The 23,665-nt window shown below is 53.3% G+C and overlaps 5 protein-coding genes across 12 annotated transcripts; 3 read left to right on the top strand and 2 right to left on the bottom strand.

Moving 5' to 3' along the window:
• The first annotated feature begins 11 nt into the window (after positions 1–11).
• LOC131665176 (mitotic checkpoint protein BUB3) lies at positions 12–2,274 on the top strand. Its single transcript, XM_058936878.1, has 6 exons — positions 12–147; positions 823–913; positions 1,013–1,212; positions 1,283–1,352; positions 1,423–1,733; positions 1,805–2,274. Exons 3-6 carry the CDS (start codon positions 1,018–1,020, stop codon positions 2,207–2,209), a joined length of 981 nt encoding a protein of 326 aa, XP_058792861.1. The 5' UTR covers positions 12–147; positions 823–913; positions 1,013–1,017; the 3' UTR covers positions 2,210–2,274.
• Positions 2,275–2,460: 186 nt separating this feature from the next.
• Positions 2,461–5,706, bottom strand: LOC131665175 (mitochondrial coenzyme A transporter SLC25A42). 2 transcript variants are annotated; one of them, XM_058936877.1, is made up of 6 exons: positions 5,338–5,474; positions 4,540–4,749; positions 4,125–4,468; positions 3,783–4,045; positions 3,535–3,715; positions 2,461–3,449 (listed from the first exon to the last, which is right to left on the bottom strand). In XM_058936877.1, exons 2-6 carry the CDS (start codon positions 4,663–4,665, stop codon positions 3,323–3,325), a joined length of 1,041 nt encoding a protein of 346 aa, XP_058792860.1. In that variant the 5' UTR covers positions 4,666–4,749; positions 5,338–5,474; the 3' UTR covers positions 2,461–3,322. The 2 variants fall into 2 exon arrangements, with proteins under 2 accessions (XP_058792860.1, XP_058792859.1); XM_058936876.1 differs by lacking the exon at positions 5,338–5,474 and adding an exon at positions 5,568–5,706 and having other exon boundaries at positions 2,462–3,449.
• A 30-nt stretch (positions 5,707–5,736) lies between these two features.
• LOC131665178 (lipopolysaccharide-induced tumor necrosis factor-alpha factor homolog) lies at positions 5,737–9,280 on the top strand. Of its 5 annotated transcripts, none has more exons than XM_058936881.1 (4): positions 5,737–5,876; positions 7,627–7,834; positions 7,908–8,127; positions 8,206–9,278. In XM_058936881.1, exons 2-4 carry the CDS (start codon positions 7,645–7,647, stop codon positions 8,306–8,308), a joined length of 513 nt encoding a protein of 170 aa, XP_058792864.1. In that variant the 5' UTR covers positions 5,737–5,876; positions 7,627–7,644; the 3' UTR covers positions 8,309–9,278. The 5 variants fall into 5 exon arrangements, with proteins under 5 accessions (XP_058792864.1, XP_058792867.1, XP_058792866.1 ...); XM_058936884.1 differs by lacking the exon at positions 5,737–5,876 and adding an exon at positions 5,930–6,177 and having other exon boundaries at positions 8,206–9,280; XM_058936883.1 differs by lacking the exon at positions 5,737–5,876 and adding an exon at positions 5,931–6,186 and having other exon boundaries at positions 8,206–9,279.
• A 360-nt stretch (positions 9,281–9,640) lies between these two features.
• Positions 9,641–12,710, bottom strand: LOC131665173 (acetylcholine receptor subunit alpha-L1). Its single transcript, XM_058936873.1, has 6 exons — positions 12,468–12,710; positions 12,351–12,395; positions 12,177–12,286; positions 11,917–12,097; positions 10,850–11,860; positions 9,641–10,769 (listed from the first exon to the last, which is right to left on the bottom strand). Exons 1-6 carry the CDS (start codon positions 12,663–12,665, stop codon positions 10,554–10,556), a joined length of 1,761 nt encoding a protein of 586 aa, XP_058792856.1. The 5' UTR covers positions 12,666–12,710; the 3' UTR covers positions 9,641–10,553.
• A 523-nt stretch (positions 12,711–13,233) lies between these two features.
• On the top strand, positions 13,234–23,296 carry LOC131665171 (acetylcholine receptor subunit alpha-like 1). 3 transcript variants are annotated; one of them, XM_058936870.1, is made up of 7 exons: positions 13,235–13,954; positions 16,115–16,492; positions 19,655–19,699; positions 20,310–20,419; positions 20,803–20,983; positions 21,066–22,136; positions 22,942–23,296. In XM_058936870.1, the coding sequence occupies exons 2-7, from the start codon at positions 16,139–16,141 to the stop codon at positions 23,143–23,145; spliced, it is 1,965 nt and encodes a 654-aa protein (XP_058792853.1). In that variant the 5' UTR covers positions 13,235–13,954; positions 16,115–16,138; the 3' UTR covers positions 23,146–23,296. The 3 variants fall into 3 exon arrangements, with proteins under 3 accessions (XP_058792854.1, XP_058792853.1, XP_058792855.1); XM_058936871.1 differs by lacking the exon at positions 19,655–19,699 and having other exon boundaries at positions 13,234–13,954; XM_058936872.1 differs by lacking the exon at positions 16,115–16,492.
• The last annotated feature ends 369 nt before the right edge of the window (positions 23,297–23,665 follow it).

Below are 23,665 nucleotides of genomic sequence, written 5' to 3'. Positions count from 1 at the left end.
GCGTTCAGCGTCCAGTTGAGCGTTTCTCCGCGCTCGCGGAGTCCCGGCGCCAAAGCGCTGCGACCTTCGATCGAGGGAGAAGAAGCAGCGCTCGAGCTTGCGGTCGCAAGTTCGGGTAACCCGCTCGAGTCGTCAATCCGAAAGCGAGTACGATGGCAAACATTTCATCTTGGCGCTGAGTATCCGACCAAGCCTGCATGTACAATTGATCTGGGCTACGCGTGCTCGCTTTCGTGTCATGTAAAAATTTCGTGCGCTGCACCACGGGTGTGTGTTCTAAAAGTTATAAAATTGCACGCAAATGTTACATATGTAAATATGTAAGGGTCATTAGATCATCTCCTAAGAAAACCAATACGAGTATTCACAACGCGTCACATTTTTCTAGCAATTTGTTCTTATTTACAGTATGTACATTGCTTCTTATCGCCTTCTTTCTGATGCTCCATTGAGTATTGTCAATAATATACAAGCACGTTTGTCTCTGATTATTGCGATATTCGATGCTTTTAATGTACCAGTTGACTTTTAATAGACTAACTGTCGCCGTCAAACTCAGTAATTGTTTTTTGTACGTCATGGAAATTGAGAAAGATTTACATGTCAAGTGACTGATTTAATTTGGATCTATTGAAATATTTTTTACTTCAAATACTAGCCGAGTAGTGGCGTGCTTGAGCAGTATAGTTCCGCGTCTGCGCGCCGCTCCGCTCCTCCAAATGCCGCCAATCAACCAATACGTAACAATACTAACCAGAGAGTAATTGTCGCCGGCACCAACTCAAGTATTAATCGATTTTACGCTGTTGTTATTTAATGTAGGCTTTAGAATAACGCTGCAAGATTACTACGAAAGCCACCTATCACGGAAAGCTGCACTTTAAGCCACATCTGGACTAATTATTTATAAAAGGTTCTATATTCGTTTATAATAATTACATTTTTTAGGTTAAATTTTACCAAAAAACAAGCATTTTACATTTATTATATTCATTTATTTATTTCATTCTAGAAATCATGGAGTCACGTACAGAGTTTAAACTTAAAAGTCCTCCAACCGATGCTGTTTCAGCTGTAGAGTTTGGGCCCAATTCCACGCAATTTTTACTTGTATCTTCGTGGGATAGTACAGTTCGGTTGTACGACATACAAACAAACACCTTACGATTGAAATACAATCACGATCTACCAGTACTTGATGTAGCATTTCAGGTATTCATCTATGAATCACCATTCATTATGTTTCTTTCAATTTCAAAAAACTAAACTCATTCGTTTACAGGATGCTGTTCATGCATATAGTGGTGGACTGGGTAAAGCTTTAAAAATGTACGACATCAACACAAATACAGGTATGATTCACTCGTTTCGATCAAATTCGTTATAAAAATTACATAACATTACATTCAAGTTTTTTTACAGAAACTATTATGGGCTCGCATGAAGAACCTATCCGAAAGGTAGAGTACTGTCCTGCTGTTAATGCTATCCTAACTGGTGGTTGGGATGCTACAGTGAAATTATGGGATCCAAGGTCACCAACATGCGTAGGAAGTTACATTCAACCAGATGTGATCTTAGCCCTTTCAGTTTGCGGTGATAAATTTGTCGTTGGAACAGCAAAGAGGAAAGTTTGCATTTGGGATTTGAGAAATATGGCTGGCATGTTCCAGAGGCGAGAAAGCAGTCTAAAATACCAAACTAGGTGTATCAAAGGTTTTCCAAATGAACAGGTATTAAATATTACTAGCCATTTTCACTTGTTGATTATTGTTATGTTAATTTAATCTAAATTTTGGCCTAGGGCTATGTTTTAAGTAGCATCGAAGGCAGAGTTGCTGTAGAATATTTAGATACTACACCAGAAGCTCAGAAGAAAAAATATGCATTCAAATGTCATAGAATAAAAGAAAACAATGTGGAGCACATTTATCCTGTAAATGCCATAAGTTTTCATTCTGGATATAACACGTTTGCCACAGGAGGCTCAGATGGATACGTCAATATTTGGGATGGATTTAATAAGAAGAGATTATGTCAGTTTCATCGTTATAATGCTGGTGTGGCAGCTTTGAGTTTCAGTCAAGATGGCTCAGTTTTGGCAATTGGAGTGTCGTATTTGAATGAAGCCGAAATTCCACCTGGTGGTAATGATGAGAGAGAAGTTTACATAAGATATGTAAATGACCAAGAAACTAAACCAAAATAAATTTATCTACAATGAAAATTTAATCCAAAATGAAAATCTCATTGAAAATCTTTGAATAGAACTTTTAATGTTTATTATATTTGTATAGTTTTGTATGTGAAAATAGATTTTATAATAAGAAATATTCACAATTTTTTATATTGACATTACTTTTTGTAAGTAAAGCATATGGTAACTGTGTAATAAGATACATTAATTTATTTATAAATTTTAACAAATTTATTTTCAATGAGTACAATTCGTAAAAACCGAATTTTTAATACATTCTAATAGTAGTTTTCCACTATGGTTAGATCTGCACAATTTTTTGTTACTTAAGTTGAAAGCAGGAAAGATAAGATCGGGTGATATAGAAGTCGAGAACATTATATTGTATAAAATTCTTTTAGGATTAAGTAAACTTATTTTGTAAAAAAATCATTGTCAATATTGCACATTATATGTAAAATTGAAAGAAATTGACATTAAATTTTATAACTTTAAATAGTAAGAGTATCCTGAACTAAAAAAGCTGTTTGTTATATTAAAAAATCACATATATTAGACCATTAATGAAAAATAACATAAACAGACTTAGAAATAAAAAACAAGCATTTCTTTAAATAGAAAAGCAAATAGCAAAAATTAGTTAAGAGTAAACATGCAATTTTTACAATTGAATTGACTTGTTACTATAACATTATATAACAATTTATCAAGAGCACGCACGCTCCTAATGTACACCATTCAACAATTTTTCCTCGATCAAATAACTTCCTTGTATAAAAACAGTATTCAAAAATAATTACATATCCACGAGCTTATATGTATAGACGTAATCAATATAAACTCTAAATAATCTATTATAGATATAAAAAACAAAGATTTTGAAATCTGTTCTAAATAATTTTTGATAAAAGATTTCAATAAATCAAAAATTCGGAAAGATTTAAAAATCTATAAACAATATTACACTGAATTAATGATCATACCTGATTTGAATTTGTAGAACTAATAGTTAAATTTCATAAATATTGAAATTTAAACTAATATTTTAATACAAATGGTACATAAAATAAAAAATAGCCATTATGAATCATGTTAATGATTACTTCATCACATGTCGCTGTACAATTAACACAAAATTTTTCTAAGTAAATCCTTTACCAAATCGTAAGTAGCAAAACTAATTCCAACAGCAATAGGACCTTTCACCCAATTCAGGCTTAAACCTTTGTAGAAAGACATGACACCATCTTCGCTATAAAAAATTACATTAATGAGAAATAGTCATCAGTTTCTCTGCAAATATAGATGAAATGATTATGATTAACGAGAAAACTTACGCGTAAATTTTTTTCGTCATGGCAATAACGCCAAGTGATTGTTGATTTTTGAGCGAAGAGGTTTGCATTCTTCTGCGTACTATATCTAAAGGATAACTACTAGCTTGACCAATCATTCCTGCTATTGCACCAGATAAAAGACCAGACATTGCATTCAATCCAGGACTATTCACTGTATATACTGTAAATTTGAATAAATTTTTAACTTATAGTTAATGACCAAAGTAAGCAAACAATTGGTCATTTACCAGCAAACAAATTTTTTATTGTGTCATAGAAAAAGAAGCTGCAACCAGCATAGGGTATAACTCCTAATATTGTTGGAGTAAAGCCATGATAAAAAGCTATTATGCCTTCTGTTTGATAAATTCGAATGAAGACATGTCTCAGATTTTTGAATTCATCTTTTTGTGTAACAGCCATTTGAGCTCTTGCCAAATCTAAGGGGTAAGTTAAAGCTTGAGATGTAGTACCTGCTAAAGCACCTGCCAGAAACCTTTTCTCTTTGTTTCTGCAATGAAATTAATGAGTTGAAATCATTATCACAGGAATTTGAGTATTGCAATGCACAGTTACAAATGTATCATTACGCTTCAGGTTTATCAACTTTTAGAATCCTTTTCCACTGTTCGTAAGCTGTAAATTGAATGGCAGCATATGGCACAATTCTGACCATGGTAGCACTATTTCCTCGCCAAAGACTTAACAGGCCATCTCGTCTGTAGGATTGAATTAAAAAATCAGCTGCAGCTTTAGTAGAAAAAGGCTTCTGTGATGTCTGAAAATTAATTTTTGTTCTATCTAAAGGTGCTATTGAAGTTTTAGCTGCTCCTCCAGCCACAGCTCCTGCCACAAGACTTGTCCAGACTCTTTGTGAATTTGTGATACTCTCATTGTTTGGAGATATTTCAGGAGTTATTGGTAACTGCTTGTCCTAAAAAAATTAATTCAAAAATTGACTTAATTAAGTCTATTGTAATTGGAAGATATTTGTGATAAACTCACAGTGTCACCGTTGGATGATTGAATTTGAGCAACTTGTAGAGAATGTGAAAGCAGTGGTGAAATAGCATTGTTCATTGCAGCTATTTGGACATTTGATCCAAGACTGCTCTCTCCAAGTCCACTCATCTTTGACTGGTTTTATTAACTTTCCAAACTTTATTTGACATTCAACTCTATTCATTTTTCATTTTTTCCAGAAAGAGACAACACCTAGAAACATTAAAACAAACCTACTATTTAGAAGCATTTCAAATAACATATTGGCAAATTGTACTATTTTATGCAGAAAATTGAAATATGTTGTTTTAGTATATATGGCTTACAAGTCATAAGAATCTACACTTAGATAATCAGCTATTGATCTATTGTCAGTAATATATAATTACATAATGGTCACAAATCAAGCTCTACATTAACCAAATAGTTGCAACAGTTCAATTGAAAAAAATTGATAGGATTGATATAAGACAGCATGCACACACAGTAATTGAATTATTCTACTATGCACTGGCTGACTTTGAGAGTATTAGGTAAGAATGCATAAATGGTTCCAATGACTAACACATTGTAAATAAAGAGAAAAATACGAATCGAAACGCGTCAACAATTCCATTGCAAGTCGTGCAACAGCTTGGCATGCACCTAATGTGTGAGTGACTTGGCAAAAATTAAGTTAAAATGGAATTTATTTGAATGAATGAGGAGACGACGAATAAATCAATGGTAATCCGATACAATTGGGAAATGGCTGAGCTGAGCTGAGCTGAGCTGAGCTGATCTGAGCTTAGCTTAGCTTACCTTGCGCTTTGCCCTTTGTTAGGCCTACAAGGGTGATCGGCCACGTCGAAATTGTGAGTTGGGCTGTATAACAACGCAAGAAAAATCGCAATGACTACGTCATGATTAATGAGTGATATCTAGTTGACAGAGAGGTGGAGGGCCAGAAGCGCGTACTCGGAAGAATCGCTGAGGCTCCTGGCTGTAGATCTGAGAGCACTAGAATGCATTATCTCGAGCACTATACCTACATTCTTGTTTACGTGAAACTTCGAGTCGCAGCGATGCTGTCCGAGAGACAAGAGCCTGGAACTGCGCCGTTCGGCGCTCGTTCGTGGAGCCGAGGCCAGTCTGTTGTATGTGCTGTGGAATCTTGAGTGGCGTTTGGACTTTGGAAGCTGCTGTTGTGTTCTGCTCACGTCACAGTTGACTGCTGAGTGCTGCCGATCTTCTTACCCCGCTGCGCCAGACCTGGCCACGCCACGCGTGACGCCCGTCTACGCAACGCTCAATACGCATAATTCGTAAATTGTTTGAGCCGTGAACGCAGTTAGACTTAGGTTAGTAATTGCCAGATAATCAACAGCTGCTACGTCTAATGTCAGCGTGGCTACGAAAATGCAGGCGTTGGTCAACCTTATTCTATATTTGGCACAGATCTGCCTACACCCGTTATCTTCGAGTGCGCGTTTATGGAAAATTACAGGGATAGTAAACAAAAATTTAGCAGACGAATGAGCGTGCGCTGCTGCAAGTTCGTCGTGACTCCAAGAGATGGCAGATGCTGCTAGTTGCCGCGTCGCGATCAAAGATTCTCGGATTCTGAGATTCATCTGCGTGGACTGCCTGCCTACGGTCGCAGTGAGTGAGGTTTGCTTGCTTGTCTCTAGTCTCGTTCACTTTTTGTTTCGCGGGTTTATCGTTCGTTTGTCGACTGCCCCACTAGTCTCGAAAAATAACTGCTCAATTGTTGACTGTATCGCCCGTACTCGAAAGTTTGCTCAAATTCCAACTAATACGTTGGGGCCTTGTTAGCAGAAGTTGCAGTACAGCGGTACGTAGTAACGTTTCTTATTTTTGGTGACACTCGGGCGGCGACGAATACCTTGCAGCAGCTCAGTTTCCGTTTGCATGTACTCATTCAAAGGAGCTATCAAGCCAAATTCGAAAGAATTCGTGTCTATAGTTGCGGTCAGTGTCTGTGCCTGTGACGATGTGTGTGTGATACGCAAGCAGCTATATAACACTTTCAGGATTTCACGCTGTGCGCGCTCTCTTCCTGTCTCTGTCTCTCACAGAATGGGCTCGACTTTGACGATACAGCGGGATATTTATGGGAATAAACTTTAGGAGGTTTGGTAGATTTTACTGTTGTTACGCACGTGCATCGTCAACTGCAGATGACGGCACCAGTAGTTGATCTCAAATGTAGCCTGAAACTTTATCCTATTTGGCCTTGCATCTTATCTGATGACTCTTTCATCATTCCTCGTATTTTTCATCTTTTTTTTCATTTACGGAAATCAGCGACCCCAGAGTTACTCGATCGTTGTGTCAATATTGTGCGTACGTCACTATAGTAGTAAGTTGGTTGGACGTCATAATTCCGTTTTTTTTAAACAATTTTTATCGCTGTTCGTTAACTGAATTGCGCAAACGCTAGCGTTGCGCTAGCGTTAATTTTCCTGCTAACAAGTTTGTCAAAAGAAAAAGGCGAAATAGAGGCAAACGAAGAAAAATGCCGATGAGGCAGAAGCGATTATTGAGTCTTGCTGCGCTTCTGTTTTTACTAAAATGTAAAGCAGAGATAATAGGAGTTTTTCTTGCAGCTGCAAGCGAGTAAACACGCTCAAGAAGAGTGAAAAATCCGGTGTTTTCCATAGAGTGTGACTCGCGTCAATGCGTGTCGTAGAGGCGGAGGGGGGAGGGGAGAGATAAGATTTCCGTGCGTGTTCTTCGGAAAGCGTGTACGTATGTGCGTGTCCGATAAGCTATGGGTGTCTAATTGATTCGGTACAGCTGCCGCACCAACGGTTTTGTACCAGCAAGAGTGAGAGAGGCGAAGACGGAGTGCGAGAGTGTCATTCTCATCCTGTCGAACGTACGAATGTTTTCGGTGAAACTCGCTCCGACGGCAGACCGCTGTGGCATAATAGCGATGTGCTTGCTTTCCATCGAGCACGTCCGCCAAGCCAACTTTCACTGCTGGCGAGCACCGACAGATTAATCGGCGCTGCGCTTTCCATTCTCGGCGAGTGCTGAGGTCAACGTAATGCTCAACGGCGTCTAATCAATTGCGTCACTTTACAGGCGGAGCTCGTGTGAGAGATGGAGAAGGGACCGAGCATAGGAGGAGCAGCGGCGGCAGCCTCCGCACCGCTACCATCGGCGCCACCATCCTATGAGGAGGCGGTCGGGCTGACGAGCGTGGGGCCAAACTCGATGGACCCGGCACCACCGGGCATGCCACCCTACCCGATAGCCGGGGCGTCGATGCCCATGCCCATATCTGCGCCCTGTACGACTGCTGCAGCAACGTAGCTCCGTCACCCGGCTACGAACGTCACTCAACCGTTACTCTCAATTCACAGATGTGGCGCCCTCGGTACAGATGCCCCATCCCCAGCAGGTTAGCAACCAGACGCAGGCGCCGGAGGTCCGAGTGGTCGTCCACCAACACGTCAGCCTGACGCTAGGTCCCAACCCCGTGAAGATGTGCTGCCCCTCGTGCCACGCCGACATCAAAACCACTACCATGTCCGACCATCAACCGAGCGCCCACGTCTGTTGCTTCGTTCTCTGTCTGCTGGGGTGAGTCTTACCACTCGCAAGTCCATAAGGTCTTCTCCAAGCTTCAGGTCCGTAAGCTCGCTTCGATTTCGCTTGCAGCTGCTGCTTGTGCTCCTGTCTGCCCTATTGTCTGAGCGCCTTTCTCAGCGTGCACCACTTCTGCCCCAACTGCAAAGTCTACATCGGCACTTGGAAAGGCTGATTGGCCTGCTCTAGCTCCTGGACTTGAGCGCATCGAGTTGCGCGGAATCTCGCCAGGAGTACGCACTCGACCGCCACAGCGACCTCGCCCTCACTGACGAGTAATATATCTTTCCCACATTCATCCTCGACTCGGATCGAGCCTCGGCAGCTCCGTTAATCCTAAGACGGAGCCACGTGTACGTGTGCAATCGTACTACCCGCTTCTGACCCAGCCTTCCCTGTCCTCAATACTCCCCTAGGCGGGAGAGATATTTTTCGAAATAAGGAGTTTTGTATTTTATTACTGTCGTCTCTGCTGCAGTTGCTTCTGAAAATGGGAACGCGTTAGTTCCTCATCAGTATTTTTTTAAAACGTACAATTAACTAAGACTACTGTTGCAGCGCTTCGTATCGCGGTTACATGCTGTTGCGTTATTCAACGGCCTACCAACTTATTTCAGTTCCCAATAAAGAATTAACAGCCTACGAGCAATTGCAATAGCCCAGAGTGAAAATGTTAAGTATATTTTACACAGCATATCTAGTCCGTTTCGATAAGTTCTGCCAATCCGTTATGTAAATGATTTTAGAAATGATTTAGAAACTATTCTGTAATCTGGGGCACAGAGAGCGCATTTAGATTTAAGTGTTAATTCGTTTATCGTACTATCATAAGTGACTATTTGGTGAACAGAACAAACTATAGTTTTCATTTGACTTAATTTTAAATTTCGTTAAACACCAGACCAACTCGGTTAATTGCATTCCATTTGCCATTTTTTAAAAGACAATTACGTTCTGATTTGAATAAACATATCACCGTGTTTCTTCTCTTCTTGCATTAATCTCGAAGTAAATATCTAAATAGTTGTATAACTTTGGTACATCGTTTGTAAAACGTTTTTCTTTTATATCTTCACTATTTTGTAATATTTTTTTAAAAAGTTTTTAGTTCAACATTTTTGATATAATTTTACAGATTGAAAGTTCTCATACTAATGTAAAAAGTTTTGATCAAGCTTTAAATGTATTTTAAAGTGATTTCCAAATCATAGTGCATTAAGTATGTAATTAAATATTAATAAACAAAGTTGTTTGTTAAGACGACTTATAAGAGTTGATATTGTCATTCTTATTATCCTGGACGATCGATACGAGAGGCGTGGTAAGAATAAAAATACATCGGTACGGTAGAGCTCTGTCCCAAGCTTCGAGTTCTGAGATGGTCAGTAAAAGGAGGTACTTTTCTGAGGATGACAAATAAAACAGTTTCAAATAAAATGAATCACGTGTCCACAACGGCGGCAAGCAACCAAGCGGAACGAGAAAAACGAAACGCATAATTTTATTTACAATTTTATGTAGCTTTTTTATTGGTTATTTTACAAAACCAGAGATGAAATACAGAACTTATGCGAAATAGTCAACGTTCTACCAATGCACGTATTTATTGTTGTTATTTTTTCGAAATAAGGATAAAAAATGTCATTTTTTATAAGCTGTATAAAAAGGCTATGCTTATGCGTTTATAAAATATTTAAGTGAATGCGCGGCTAGTTATTCAATTCGAACCTGCTACATTTTCAATTCATCGTTACATTTCAGCCTTGTTATTATTTTTCGCAGCCAATAGAAAAGTGTCGATTTTTTGGCAACATTAAAAATAAACGACGGATGGTAAAGAATCAAACGAGCGGGTGGATATCGACGATATAATCGGTAATTCGAGCAAATTGATTCTCAATAACGAACAGACGTAAGATAAATATTTGAAAACAGTCGACAATACGTATATATATAACATGATTTGCAACTAGTTAACAGCTGTTGTCCGATGCGATTAGTCGACTAGTAGTCGGTAGGTTTGCGGACTAAATTGAAATGTACGTTTGATTAAACATGTCTAGAAAAGAACAGTTGATTGTTGCGCGGCAGCGGCAAGGCGGAGCGTCTAAGCCGCGGTTCAGGCTCTGGAGGCGATTGGTTCGCGGGCACGCCTCCACACGTAGAGCTAATAATTGGAGTGTCGATAAGTTTATACGCAACGATTTATGTACAGAGAGATCGAGTAATATTGATTGCGTAGGCAGTGTTTGGAGACGCTCAATTTCGGCGGGAAGAGGTGCCGAGACGCAGCCAGAGTGCGCGTCGAGCGAGGCGCGTCCGCTTTGATTTGAGACAGGCGTCGACGGGTGGATCAAGCGCAGAAGTTTGATTCGACTCGGAGATGCACTTGGAGAGCTGCGGCGTGGATGCGGCGGGCTTCAATTCCGGGGCTTCATGAGGTGCTCGAGCTGCTTGTTGGGGAAGAACATCTGCTGGGCGACCGAGGACAGCTTGATGTCGATGGGCTTGGTGTCGTCGTAGAGGGCCGGCGCCTCGCAGAGGATGGCGAAGGTGCCGGCGAGCGAGGCGATGGCGAAGACCCAGAGGAAGAGCCGATCCAGCACCATGGCGACGAAGCCCCAGTCCTGGTCCTCCTGGAACGGCAAGCGGAGGCTGGCGGGAGCGGAAGACGGCGGAGAGGGAGCCGACGAGGGCGGCAAAGGCCGGCACTTACCGCGCGGAAGTCGTCCTCACGCTGGATGTGGTGCTGAATGAACATGACGTTGTGGATGGCCTTCTCGAGCTCGAAGGGGTACTTCTTGCGCGCGGCCAGGTCGCTCATGGACTCGTCGAGGCCGGACATGACGGTCGGCAGGCCGTTGTACTGCAGCACGTTGCCGACGATGCTGCCGGCGCCAAGGAAGCGGTGGTGGGCCTGCGTGCTGTGGTGCAGGCCGTTGCAGGCGAGGCCGCCCGCGGCGGTCTGCTGCTGGCCGTGGCGCGGCAGCGACTCCGGCGAGGACAGCAGCGACGAGGACTGCTGCTGCTGCTGCACGGCCGCCGCCACGGCCGCGCTAAACTTGCTCTGGTGCTTGCCGTTGCCGTTCTCGGCGCCGGGCCCGCCGCCGCCGGCCGACCGCGCCGGCTGCACGATGCGCCCGTAGATCTTGTGCGCGGCCATGTTGTCCAGCAGGTCCTCGGGCACGCGCATCAGCAGGATCTTAGGCAGCCGGCGGATGAAGAAGTTGCGCACCCACGGGGCCATCTTGTGGGTGCTGGGCTTGCGGTAGTGCACGTTGAGGATGACGATGGTGACGACCACCGAGAGCGCCACCAGGATCATGGTGAAGAGCAGGTACTTGCCGAGCAGCGGCAGCGCCAGCGACGTCGACGGGATTATCTCGGAGATGAGCAGGAAGAACATGGTCTGCGAGAGCAGGATGTTGATGCAGAGGGCGATCTTCTCGCCCGAGTCGGCCGGCAGGTAGAAGGCCAGCACCGACAGGTAGCTGATGCCTACGCACGGGATGATGAGATTGACCGTGTAGAAGAGGGTCTTGCGGCGCAGCGTGATGTTGAAGAAGATGTCGATGTAGGGCTCGGTGCAGCACGGGTAGTACTTCTCGTGGCGCTCGGCCGGTACCCCCAGGATGTCCCACTCCACGCTCGGGTAGTACTCGTGCAGGTCTATGCCCAGCTCAACCTGGTTCTCCGCGCCTTTCTGGTTGATGTGCTTCAGGTCGATCTGCCCACAAACGCGCGTCTGCACTCGACTCGACTCGACTTGGCGTCGATGCTCACCTGGAAGCCGTCGTAAGTCCACGAGCCGAACTTCATGAAGCAGATCTGCTGGTCGAAGGGGAAGTAGCGCACGTCGATCTCGCACGACGACTTGAAGATGGCCGGCGGGGTCCAGTGCACCTTGCCCGTGTGCTGCAGCACGGCCTTGGTCATCGTCGTCACCCCGTACTCGCCGTCCGCGCTGCCACGGGAATGAGCAGTGAACAAGCATTAGCAACGGGCGTTCGAGGGGCGCGCGACCGAGCGGCAAGCGGGCCTACTTGTTGTAAAGCACGATGTCGGGCAGCCAGATGTGCTCGCTGGGCACGTAGAGCTCCGTCACCCCGCCGTACTCGTTGGGGTCCCATTTGAACTTGTGGTCCTGCCATTCCTGCTTCGACGCAGACAGCGATCAGTTACGGACAAGAGAACAGCCTCGCGGCGATCGTACTCACGTGTTCGAGCCAGACGTTGGTCGTGAGGATCTGGTCCTTGAGGTTCTGCAAGCAGACGAGCGCAAGTTGGTCTGGCGGTGCTAACGATCCGCGGGACTGGGGGAGGGGGGGGCTTACCAGTTCAATGAGCTGCGAGAGGCGCAGTCCGAGTTTGACGACGATGGTGTCGTTGTTGCTGGGCACGGGCCGCAGCAGGCGGTTGTAGTTGGACAGCAGGTCGTCGTAGAGGCGCTTGGCGTCGGGGTTCGCGCGGCCTGGGCCCACGAGCCCGAGGCCCAGCAGCAGCAGCAGCACACAGCAGCCGCGGCCGATCATCCTCCGTCGCTCATCGCTGCTCGCGGTGCGCGCGGCGCCCGAGCACTGGCTGGCGGCTCGGCAAGCGAGCCCGTCCGCGCTGGCGGCGACTTGCAATCGATAGACCGAGGGCGCGTGCGCGAGACGCCCCGACGAGTCGAGTGGCCCGACAGCGGCGGCGGTGGCGGCGGCCCAGCCCGCGCGCTCGGGACCTCGCCGCCGAGCCGATCACCAGCGCCGAGGCCGACCTCTTCCACTGATTGCGCCCGAGCGTCCGCGCGCAGGGGGCGGCGGGCTCCGCACGTGGCCGGCGGAGCGGAGGGTGTGCCCGTCGGCCGTGGCTCGGGCGGGCTCGGGCCGCGTCGGCCCTCGTCTTCCACATGGCTTGGCATTGGCTCCCGGGCTGGCTGGCTGGCCGGCCGCGGCTCTCGCGCAGCTCCGGCGTCGTCCGCGTCGCTCGCGCCCTACCGCGTCGGCGTCGTCGGCGGCGCGGCCGCGGCGGCGCGCCGCCGCTCTCCCCTTCTCGCTCTCGCTCGTTCCCGTGGGGTCGCGGCGGCTCCGGCTCCGCGGCTCGGCGAGCGGCGGCGGCAGACTCCCCGACGCGGCGGCCGAGAGCGTAACTCGTGGAGCGTCGGCGGCGCCAGCAAGCAGCACGCGCCACCCAAGTCGAGAGCCGAGGGCCAAGAGGCGAGGTCCGAGCGCGCGAGTGCGGGCACGGGTCGCGCGAGTTGAGTGCGCGAGACAGTTATGCGCGGGGCAGCGGTGAAGCGTTGCTGCCGCCGCATCCTCGGACAGTTCGCAAGCAAGAAGCGGAAGCAATCCTCACTGCCAATCGACACTGCTGCGGCGGCATGAGGTGCCGCAGGCCGCCAGCCGGATCAGCGGCGCGCCCAGCCCTCTTTGCCACTACTAGACTCTAAACAATCCTGATCTCTCTCTTGCTGTCGCTCTGCTACTTCCTCGCTCTCATCTCTCTCTTTTCTCTTCTCTCTCTCTCTCTCTCTCGCTCTCTCTCTCTCTTTCTCTCTCTTCTCTGTCTCGCGCTCTCTCTGTCCTCCTCTCTCTGTCGGACCGTGGTGGTGGTGGTGGCAGCAGCTGGTCGTCGCTCGATGTCTAGGCTGATGCTAGCAGGCGGCCCACGCCCGCTCGAGGCAGACACGCAGCACCCGCAGAGGCAGCAGCATCAGCGCCGGAGGAGCAGTGCAGGGGTGCTGGGGCCCCGGTAGCTCGTGCCAACAGTCCCCAGCCCTCCGAAGCCCTCGGGCGATGTGCCCTGCCCAAGGAAACTGCATCAGCAACAACAACGCAACGTGAGTCTCTCTCTCTCTCTCACCCTCAGACCTACAACGCCCAAACGCGCGCGCTCTCTCTCTCTCTCTCCTCTCTTGCGCTCTTGACGCGCAGACCCTACGCCCAACGCCGGCCGCTCCTCCCTAGTCGCCCCCTCCTCCTTTTCCCTCGTCCACCGCAACCCCCTCCGGCAACTTATATTCGCTCTCGATACGATTAGGCTTGCATGCAAATCTCGACCGCCGGTGACAATCTTTAACCTGGCGCACTGCTCGTATTGTCGGTTCGACGACTTGGCGAGCCAACTGAACACCAGCTATTACAGCGGCGTTCAAGCCAACGCTCTCTCCCTCTCTCTCTCTCTCTCTCTCTCTCTCTCTCTCTCTCTCTCTCTGGTTTATTTATCGGGAATATTCGCAGTGTCGACTTGCTTGCGCGTCGCTTGCACTCTCGCCGGTTTATTATTGCAATCGCCTCTTCTCGCTTTTGTGCTATTCTTCGCTCTGTTTGTTTTCACACTTATTTGGTAAACATGCTCGATGTGACTCGTGCGCGAAAGCGAGCTTTTATTTTCAAATTGGGCGCAGTATTTGGCTGACATGTCGCTAACGAAAACAGACACGAAATAGTAACGCGACCGCTCTGGAAAAAATAGCCGTACGAGAGCCAGATAGCGAGTGTGTATGTGTGTGTGAGAGTGAGAGAGAGAGAAGAACAGGGTGCACAGAAGTAGAGCGTGGAACGAGGATAAAGAGGAGGCATAATGCAGCTCTGACTGGATGACTGGCTTGGCGCAAAAAATGCTTCGTCAAAGAGCATAGAGAACAGGCTCTTGCGTCGTTGTCCGCGCTCGCCGAGACGACGATGAGTCGTCGTTGTCCTGATGGAGATCAAGTATTTAAAAAGGCAACGGCGACTCACAAGCAAAAACGCGCCTCAATTAGTCGGCAAACAGTTGACTTCGACAAAGCAGCAGCGACCCTCATTATGCGCCTGATTTATTCGCAAACTCATAGTTTAGTCAAGCTCGGCTGGCTTAATTCCGACGGTCCAATGGAAAAAATGGCTTGCTTATGAGTTGCTGGCGACAGAAGCGTCATTCCCGAACCAACGTATAGACGGAGGTGGAGAGAGAGAGAGAGAGAGAGAGAGAGAGAGAGAGAGAGAGAGAGAGAGAGTGAGTGAGAAGTCGGTTTGATGGGCGGGGAAATCGGCTTAGAGGACGACGGAAATTGATCGATGAGCCAGAAAATGCGCACCTCGGCGGCCGCCGATAAAGATGCCTCGCGGCTAACAGGTGTTCAGCTTGGAGACGCGCGCTCGCACCCGTACGCCTAGATTTTTTTCTCGGCGAGCGAGCGAGCACCGATCGCCATCAGCGCTGGTCGCGGAGAGCGCGCTTATCGCGAGTTCCGGCCCATTCGTCGGCTCGGTTGCGCGACCGCGTCGGAGAGACGTTAATTCGTGCTCGCGGTGGTGCCTCTCTCCGAACCGCCAGCAATGTGGCGCAAGCACGGAAATTGACCGCGGACGATTATGCCGACCACTCCAATTGCCCGGGGCCAGAGCTTCGTCTTCGCGCTCGTTGCTCGGTGGCCCACGCCGCCAGTAGTTGGCTCAACGACGCGCGCAAGAGGCCGCGCCGCGTTTGTTCGCTCGGGCTGCTGCCCCCTCGATCGCAGCTGGACCGCACCCGAACGCATTGTGGCGATCTCGCGTCGTAATCCGCGGTCGAGTCGACGCTTGCCGATAGCGACAGAGTGCCGCAGCCCGAAAAGAGGGGCGGCGGAAGTCGAAAGAACGCGCGCTCGAAAAGCGGCGTTCGACAGTCGTCGACTGATCGTCGATCGAGCGCCGCGGTTCGGGGGGTCGCAACTTCCGTATCGCCGCGGGGCCCCGCCGAGCGCGCTCAACTTCTCGAGAGCCGGCAATTAGCCGTCGTTCGCCGACACGGCCAATCGATCATCGAGAACAAGTGCGCCCGCGAGCAGCGGCAGACTGCAGCTGCGAGGCTCGAAGGCCGCCTGTCGGGGCTCGCGCGCGGGGACTCGATAGCCGTCGGCGGCGGCGACGGCGGATCGACGGGCGGCTGATCCGACGTAGCGCCGGTGATCGCCGCCCGACGTCGCCTGTCGCGAGCGTCCGACGAGGCGGCGACGCGCGCCTGTGTGTTGCTGCAGGGGTGGTGGACTCGGCGGCGGACGATGCTCAAGGATGCTAGGACGGAGGGCGGCGGCGGGGGCGGCGGCGGCGGCGGCGCCGGCAAGCTGCAGGCGAGGCGCTGGCGCTGGCGGTGGCGCTGGCGCGGGGCGGCGGCGGCGCGCGAGGCCGGCGGTCTAGCCGGGCGCCCCGAGCCCGCGGGCTGGCTGCCGCCGCTGCTGCGGACGCTCCTGCTGGCGGCGGCCCTGCTGGCCCCGGCGGTGCAGGCCAACCCCGAGGCCAAGCGCCTCTACGACGACCTGCTGTCCAACTACAATCGGCTCATTAGGCCCGTCGGCAACAACAGCGACAAGCTCACCGTCAAGCTCGGCCTGCGGCTGTCGCAGCTCATCGACATCGTGAGTAAAGCCACTTTTCCGCCACTAGCCCACTGCGCCCGCGCGCGCCACGGGGACAGCCCCGGCCCTCGTCCCCGAGGCCTCGTTGCGCGCGCGGCGGCACGTACTGGCGCAGCACCGCGGGGCGGGACTCGAAAAGTGCTGTCGCCGCAGTCGCCTGCCCCCTTCCCGGCCGCGCTGCGCTCGCCTCCGCTCGCCTCCGCTCGCGTGTGCGCGCGGCAGCCTCCGGAGGACGATCGCGGAGTCGCTCGATGACGCCTCGGCGATCGCGCGCAGAGCCGCCTACTCCGAGGGGCCGCCTCGCCGGCTCGTCACGACGACCGTAGGGCGCGGAGAGCTTTCTCGTGTTCGCGTCGCCTCGGGATCGCCGGGCCGTCGCGTTAGCGGCCGGTCTCCGGCGGTCGCGAAGGTCATCGGCCGGCCGACGCGCTCGCGCCGGCGAGTCGCGCCGTTCCCGCCGGAACGATTAGCTCCTCGGCCGGGCATCGATCGCGGCGCCGCAGCCCCGAGATTATCCGACGGCCGGAAGCATTCCTCGGTTAGCTCCGCCGGAACGGGCGCGCGTCGCTGTCGGAATCAGCGCACGGCGTCGGCTCCGATTTATCCGGCCGGCTCGAGCGCGAGAGTCATTGCCAATCGAAGTCCCCCGCGAGGATGGACAACGGAATCGGAATCGGTTGGATCCGGTGGCGGTCGCAAGGCGCGCCAGCCAGCTACAGTCGAGCGGTCTGCGGTCCGCGCGCGGTCCACGGGCGTCCCGATTCGGGCAGGCGCGATCGAGAACCAGACAGGAGAGCGGCGAGGCGAGTCAAAGGCGAGTCGAACGGCGACGCGGGGACGGTTCGGCGCGCGGCCGGGTCGGGCTGGGCCAAAGAGGGAACTAGTTGACGCTTGACGTAATTAAAACTTTTCTACTTGCACCGGTTAATTTGTCTTTGTTCAGCGCTCCACCGTGGCTCTGCAGCTGACGCGTTACGCCGGCGCTTTCGACCCCCTTTTGCCAGCCCGCGCGCGCTCGCTCTCGCCTCGCTGCAGCTGCCATTCCGCGTCCCCGAGCATGCATTATTCATTTAGGCTGCTACAACTTTTTCGATTGACTCTTCGAAACGAGACTCATCCCTACAGATGCGCCTCGCTCCTCGTCGTCGAGCCTCCACTTAGCCGCGCTCTCCTAAGTGTAATTACTCGGCTCACGCACCCCGATTCTTCGCTAAACAGCGCCGTCGACGACAGCACCCGCGCGCCTCGTCTGGTTTTTCGCGCGGCCGCGTGAAACTGGAGCGATTAAATGAAGCATGTCGGGGGGGGGGGGGGTTAAAGTAGGCCGCGCTCGGTGCCGGATTGCACGCGCAAACAATTGTCTTTGCCGGCGAGTGTCGCGAGTCGGGTGCATGCAGGGCAGTGCGCGCACACGCGCGCGGTGCCTCTCGCCGACGTGGCTTGTTTTGAAAGTTTAAATGGATTTGTCACTAGGCGTCGCGCGCGACTGATCAATAGAAAAAGCCAGACTCGCGCGCGCGAGCAGGCACGGTTGTTCCGCGGCTCGCGTGCTCGGCCGGAAAAAGCAGCTTAATTAGAACGCTTGCTTGAGCCGCGACCAGAATCACACACGTGCCAGGAGAGCAGAAGCTAGCGGGCGGCCAAGTGGCCGGGGCGCGGCATCGGGCGGCTAGCGGGCTCGTCGGCGATTCTCAAGGCGTCGGCTGCTCCTGCCAAATCCGCGGACCGGCTCGGCTTAAAACAGCAGATCGGCGGCACGAGGCAGCTACGAGCGGAGCGGGGGGGGGGGGGGGGGGGAGGGACGAGAGAAAGCGAGATTTATCGACGCGCCACGGCAGCATGAGATACTTTGACAGACCGAGCATGGAATTTGCGTCGCAAGAGTAGACAGGGAGCAACGGCGCGGAGCCGAGGTCGAGCGAGAAAACGAGGATAGAACGAGCGAGCAAGCTGCTCTCTTTCGCTAGCTGCCGCGTTCCGCCGTCAGCTCGTGTCACTGGACTCTGTCGCGGTAACTTGCCTCGGCTTTATCAAGCGCCTCGCGAGCCTCCTCGACGGGGGACCCGGTTATCTGCGCGCTAAACGATTTTTGAAGAGCTCGCCCGTCGACGCCCGACCATTGACAGTCCCCCTTTCCCCCTCCCACGGCCACAGATAAGCCCCTCTTCTGCTGGCTCGCCTTCGCGACAAGCTCGCTCTATCGAAACTCAATAGAGAGCTGTCGTGTGCCCTCTCGCCGAGACACGCACACACCCCTCGGCTGCATCTGCTGATCTTCCATCCAGCGCGGCCGTTCGTCGTCCTCGAGAAAATCAATCCCCCCGGTACTTCTTGCAGCTTTTGCTGAATAATTCAGCTGTCTCAATTATTCACCGTTTTTTCAATGGATTGCAGTCGCGACTGCCCCCCCCCCCCCCTCCCTTCGTCCCGTACATTGTCCTGCTCAATTGGCCCTTCCCGATGTTTTCTCTCGTTTCGGCGAGGCAGAGAAAGCGAGTGCTTAGTCATTATTCGCTCTCGATAGCCATTTTAATTTTGCAGTTGACAATCGCATTTTTGGCGCCGGGTCGAATCAATTTTCAGTCGAGATGGAATGAGAGTGAAAGAGCCGTTCAAACAAAGAGCCGCAGAGCCATGAATTCGTACGCGGATGAAATTGATATTGCAACGGCGGCTTTTTTTTCGTGCCTCGGCTGTCCGCCGGCGTTGACTCGAGGGCCTACGACCTTGACCTCTCGACCCCGATCCGCCGAGCCGCGACTGTTCGAAGTTTGCCTCGACGAGCGCGAAAGTCGCGACCACGGGCGTCGACACCGAAAGCATCGGCCGGTCGTGGAACGCGAGGGCCCTCGACTCCGGGTAGACGCTCCGGGCTGGGGACCGACGTCGGGCGGATCGAGGAGCCGCGAGGTGCAGGGGAAGAAGAGGCTGCTGCGACGAGCGCCCGCGGAAAGCCGACTGGCGCGGAATAATTCAGAGCGATAGGCGCGGCCGGAGTGCGCATGCATATTGCAGAGGCGCCTGCGTGCGGGGCAAAGTTGGCAGCGATCGACGGGCGCTCTCGAGTCGCGAGCCCGGCGGCTCGGGCTGTCGTCGGGCGAGGCTCCGTCTAAAACATGCGACGAGACTGAAGGGCGCCGCGCGCGCTTTGTCTGCTTGCAGAACCTGAAGAACCAGATCATGACAACGAACGTTTGGGTGGAGCAGGTAAGCACGCACGAGCACGCGGCCACTACGACGGGCGCTGACGAACGGCCGAGCGGTGCGGGGCAGCGGCGCTCGCCCTCGGACGCTGGCCGCAGCCAGCACTTGTTGAGCAACTTGTCGAGGACGCGTCGAGCGCCGATCGCGGGCCCGCGGCTCGCGAGGCGGGTCGCGGCTGTTTAATGAAGCGCGAGCACGAGCGCCGGGCCGCGCGAATCGTGTCAAGAGGAGATCAAAGCGCTCGCCCGCTCGCCCGGCTCTCGAGTCTCTTTCGAAAAATAATTCTCGGTGCGCGCTCGCGCGCTGATGGAATTCGGAGTACGCGCCGCGCTCCTCGCCGGCGACGCGCGGCCTCGTTAAACGCGCCGACGGGCGGGCGCGCGCCGCGCACACCATTCTCGCTCGGCGCTTTTATTCCGCGAGCGCCGCGGCCGCGTCGCCAAAGTAATACAGCGCCGGGCTTTATGCCGCAGCCCGAGCTGCCGAGCGCGCTCTCGATTGAAAAGTCGCGTCTCATTGAAAGCCGCCTCGCGCGCGACGCGCCGGCTCGGCATTCACGGGGCTCGTCGCCGCTGCCGCGCGCCGTCAATAGTTGTTATTTGTGGTGTCGCAGGAGTGGAACGACTACAAGCTCAGGTGGAACCCAGACGACTACGGGGGCGTGGACACGCTGCACGTGCCCTCGGAGCACATCTGGCTGCCCGACATCGTGCTCTATAACAAGTAAGTCGGCCGCGTCGACTGCGAGCGTGCCGGTCGGCGCGAGCGAGCGCAGGGCAAACACCGGCGCTGCGCTGCTGCGCTGCTGCGCCGCTGCGCTGCTGCGCTGCTGCGCCGCTGCGCCGCTGCGCCGCTGCGCCGCGGGCGTCGGGCTCGCGGTAGAGTTCGGCGCGGAGCTGCGATCGATATCGCCAACGGAGAAGTGCGCTCGAGTCAACTCGGCTTCTGCACTTAAAATATGCGGCGAACGTACGTGCGCAGGAATCTCGTTAGTCCATTACCGCGCTGGATTACCTTGCAGCAGCAGCAGCAGCAGCAGCAGCGACCCCTTCTTCTTCCTCTTCCTCTTTTCCCGGCGCGTACTCACGAGGCGCTCCTGATTGCAGCGCTGACGGCAACTACGAAGTAACCATCATGACCAAGGCAATACTTCACCACACTGGACGCGTGATCTGGAAGCCGCCGGCGATCTACAAGTCGTTCTGCGAGATCGACGTCGAGTACTTCCCCTTCGACCACCAGACCTGCTTCATGAAGTTCGGCTCCTGGACCTACGACGGTTACACGGTGAGTGCCGGCGGGGAAAGACGGACCAACGGGGCGCGGGGGGCCTGGCTGCAACGCTCGCATCGCCGATCGCCGATTGCAGGTCGACCTGAGGCACATGCTGCAGTCGGAGGACTCGAACAAGATCGAGGTGGCGATCGACCTGACGGACTACTACATCTCGGTGGAGTGGGACATCCTGAAGGTGCCGGCGGTGCGCAACGAGAAGTTCTACATCTGCTGCGAGGAGCCCTACCCCGACATCATCTTCTACATAGAACTGCGCCGCAAGACCCTCTTCTACACGGTCAACCTCATCATCCCGTGCGTGGGCATCAGCTTCCTGTCGGTACTGGTGTTCTACCTGCCGTCGCACAGCGGCGAGAAGGTCTCGCTGTCCATCTCGGTGCTGCTGTCGCTCACCGTCTTCTTCCTGCTGCTGGTGGAGATAATCCCGTCGACGTCGATCACGGTGCCGCTGCTCGGCAAGTACCTGCTGTTCACCATGGTGCTGGTCACGCTGTCGGTGGTGGTGACCATCGCCGTGCTCAACGTCAACTTTCGCTCGCCTGTGACCCACCGCATGGCGCCCTGGGTGCGCCTCGTGTTCATCGACGTGCTGCCGCGCTTCCTTCTCATCGGCCGGCCCAAGAAAGACGAGGCCGAGGACGACAACGGCGGCGACGGCGGCGGCGGCGGCGGCGGCGGCGGCGGCTCGGGCGCGACCCGCGACGACGATCTGCAGGACCTGGACAAGCCGCCCGAGGCCATACTCACCGACGTGTTCCACATGCCCACCGAGGCCGTGGACAAGTACGGCGACTACTGCGGCAAGCGCTACAGCGAGTACGAGCTGCCGACGCTGCCGACGCTGCCGAGCCTGCCGGCGCACCACCGCCACCACCACCGCCATCACCACCACCAGCACGGCTCGCCGCTGCGCCTCGAGTTCGCCGTGCCCGTGGACGAGCCGCTGTCGCCGCCGCGGCTCGCGCTACCCGGTTGCGAGGACGACATGTTTCTGCCGCCCAACGCCAGTCCCACCTACGTCGGCCACGACGACCTCGCCAGCAGCCCCACCTTCGACCGGCCGCTCGTGCGCGAGATCGAGCGCACCATGGAAGACGCCCGCTTCATCGCCCAGCACGCGCGCAACAAGGACAAGTACGAGGGTGTAAGTTGGCAGCTGTCTCTCTTTCGCTTAGCCCCGAGCCGGCGAGACGAGCGCCCCGACAGATCAGTCGCGTTCGGGACTGGGCGTCGCGCGTCGCGCGCTGACCTTGGCCGAGGTCGGACTGGGCGTGGTGGGAGGCTGCCGCTGGCGCGTCGGCTTGCCGAGAAAGCCAGCCTTCCACCTGTTAAGGCGGCCTCGCAGCCGTGGCCTCGGGCGAGACGGCCAGGCTGTCTGGGGTGCGCGCGGTCGACACTCGCCGTACGTACGCGGCGTCCCGATATCGATCGGCCGGCAGGCGTGGGACAGCAGCGCCTCGGCGACGATAAATAATTTAGGGGCGCTAAGCGTCCGCGTAAATTGCGCCTGCGTGCGGATTAGCCGGACGGAAGAGAGAGAGAGAGAGAGAGAGAGAGAGAGAGGAGCAAGGCGCACGAAAGGGGGCGCGGGCTCGAGAGCAGCGGAGCCGCAGAGCCCTCGCGGATAAATTATTCGTCCAGTGGAGCGAGACTGCGCGCACTGCGGCACACTCGGCTGCGCACTCTTTGCCAAATGCACTGCTCTGGCGCAAGCTCCATCGCGTGCTCTCTCTTTCTCTCTCTCTCTCTCTCGTCGGCCGATTGAACAACCTCGTGCGCTGCCAATTCGGCCAAGCGAGCGCGATCGGATGTGGCGCGCCTCGCTCCCGTGCTTCCTCGACTGCACTCGACTCGCGCACGAGCCGCGCTTGCTTTTGCGCACTGCGCCTTTTCTCGGCGGAAAGCAGGCGGAGACTGAAGCGGCGAGGCCGGCTTGTGCCTGATTGCAGGTGGAGGAGGACTGGAAGTACGTCGCCATGGTCATCGACAGAATCTTCCTGTGGCTGTTCACGGTGGCCTGCATCGTCGGCACGGCCCTGATCATCTTCCAGGCGCCGGCGCTCTACGACAAGACCAAGCCCATCGACCTCAAGTACAGCAAGATCGCCAAGAAGAAGATGATGCTGCTCAACATGCTGCCCGAGGAGGACTAAGCCCCGGCGAGCTAGCTCCCTCGCAATCTCTCTCTTTCTCAAAGTGCCAAATTGAGCGCCGCCGCGCTCGACTTTGCTCCACGTCGGCAACTCGGCGTATTTTTGTAAATCCGCTTTCATACGTAAGGCTAGATTATTGGCAACCAGCCACCCGTTCACCGACCCACTCGCACTCGTCAGCCGGGCGCGAGCGGCGAGGGCGAGGGCTCGCGCGGCCGAGTCGGCCAAGCCCCTGCGCCGCTGCCGTGCACCGAGCAACAAGCACAGATCGGGCGGCAGTCGCGGGCACGTGGGGCGCGAGCTCTCCGGCGGTGGCCCTTGCGCAGCTGGACCCGCAGCAAGCGCGAGAGAGCGGCCGCGTGGCGCGATCGATACTCCGCGCGCCGCTCCCTCTGCGCCCCTATATACGCGCGCCGTAGCCTGGCGCTAACTCGCCAGAAAAGCTCGCCGGCGCCCCACGCACACGCTCTCGCGCGAGCGCGCCCACGGCGGCGGCAGCAGCCGGGTGCACTGACCGTCC

The sequence above is a fragment of the Phymastichus coffea genome, unplaced genomic scaffold, assembly GCF_024137745.1.
Source record: "Phymastichus coffea isolate CEN01 unplaced genomic scaffold, Cenicafe_Pcof_1.1 PCOF00047, whole genome shotgun sequence".
Lineage (NCBI taxonomy): Eukaryota > Metazoa > Arthropoda > Insecta > Hymenoptera > Eulophidae > Phymastichus > Phymastichus coffea.
This window is presented reverse-complemented; position numbering and strand designations above follow the sequence as displayed.

What these genes read in the sequence shown, in the direction of transcription:
- LOC131665176 (XM_058936878.1), top strand. Translation starts at nt 1,018, where the DNA reads ATGGAGTCACGTACAGAGTTTAAACTTAAAAGTCCTCCAACCGATGCT. An exon ending in TACTTGATGTAGCATTTCAG is followed by an intron (nt 1,213 to 1,282) that starts GTATTCATCTAT and finishes ATTCGTTTACAG; the next exon opens with GATGCTGTTCATGCATATAG. An exon ending in AAGGTTTTCCAAATGAACAG is followed by an intron (nt 1,734 to 1,804) that starts GTATTAAATATT and finishes ATTTTGGCCTAG; the next exon opens with GGCTATGTTTTAAGTAGCAT.
- LOC131665175 (XM_058936876.1), bottom strand. Translation starts at nt 4,665, where the DNA reads ATGAGTGGACTTGGAGAGAGCAGTCTTGGATCAAATGTCCAAATAGCT. An exon ending in AATAAAAAATTTGTTTGCTG is followed by an intron (nt 3,716 to 3,782) that starts GTAAATGACCAA and finishes TCAAATTTACAG; the next exon opens with TATATACAGTGAATAGTCCT. An exon ending in ATGACGAAAAAAATTTACGC is followed by an intron (nt 3,450 to 3,534) that starts GTAAGTTTTCTC and finishes AATTTTTTATAG; the next exon opens with CGAAGATGGTGTCATGTCTT.
- LOC131665178 (XM_058936884.1), top strand. Translation starts at nt 7,645, where the DNA reads ATGGAGAAGGGACCGAGCATAGGAGGAGCAGCGGCGGCAGCCTCCGCA. An exon ending in CATGCCCATATCTGCGCCCT is followed by an intron (nt 7,835 to 7,907) that starts GTACGACTGCTG and finishes CTCAATTCACAG; the next exon opens with ATGTGGCGCCCTCGGTACAG. An exon ending in TTCGTTCTCTGTCTGCTGGG is followed by an intron (nt 8,128 to 8,205) that starts GTGAGTCTTACC and finishes TTTCGCTTGCAG; the next exon opens with CTGCTGCTTGTGCTCCTGTC.
- LOC131665173 (XM_058936873.1), bottom strand. Translation starts at nt 12,665, where the DNA reads ATGATCGGCCGCGGCTGCTGTGTGCTGCTGCTGCTGCTGGGCCTCGGG. An exon ending in TCTCGCAGCTCATTGAACTG is followed by an intron (nt 12,396 to 12,467) that starts GTAAGCCCCCCC and finishes GTCTGCTTGCAG; the next exon opens with AACCTCAAGGACCAGATCCT. An exon ending in GACATCGTGCTTTACAACAA is followed by an intron (nt 12,098 to 12,176) that starts GTAGGCCCGCTT and finishes TTCCCGTGGCAG; the next exon opens with CGCGGACGGCGAGTACGGGG.
- LOC131665171 (XM_058936870.1), top strand. Translation starts at nt 16,139, where the DNA reads ATGCTCAAGGATGCTAGGACGGAGGGCGGCGGCGGGGGCGGCGGCGGC. An exon ending in GACATCGTGCTCTATAACAA is followed by an intron (nt 20,420 to 20,802) that starts GTAAGTCGGCCG and finishes TCCTGATTGCAG; the next exon opens with CGCTGACGGCAACTACGAAG. An exon ending in GGACCTACGACGGTTACACG is followed by an intron (nt 20,984 to 21,065) that starts GTGAGTGCCGGC and finishes CGCCGATTGCAG; the next exon opens with GTCGACCTGAGGCACATGCT.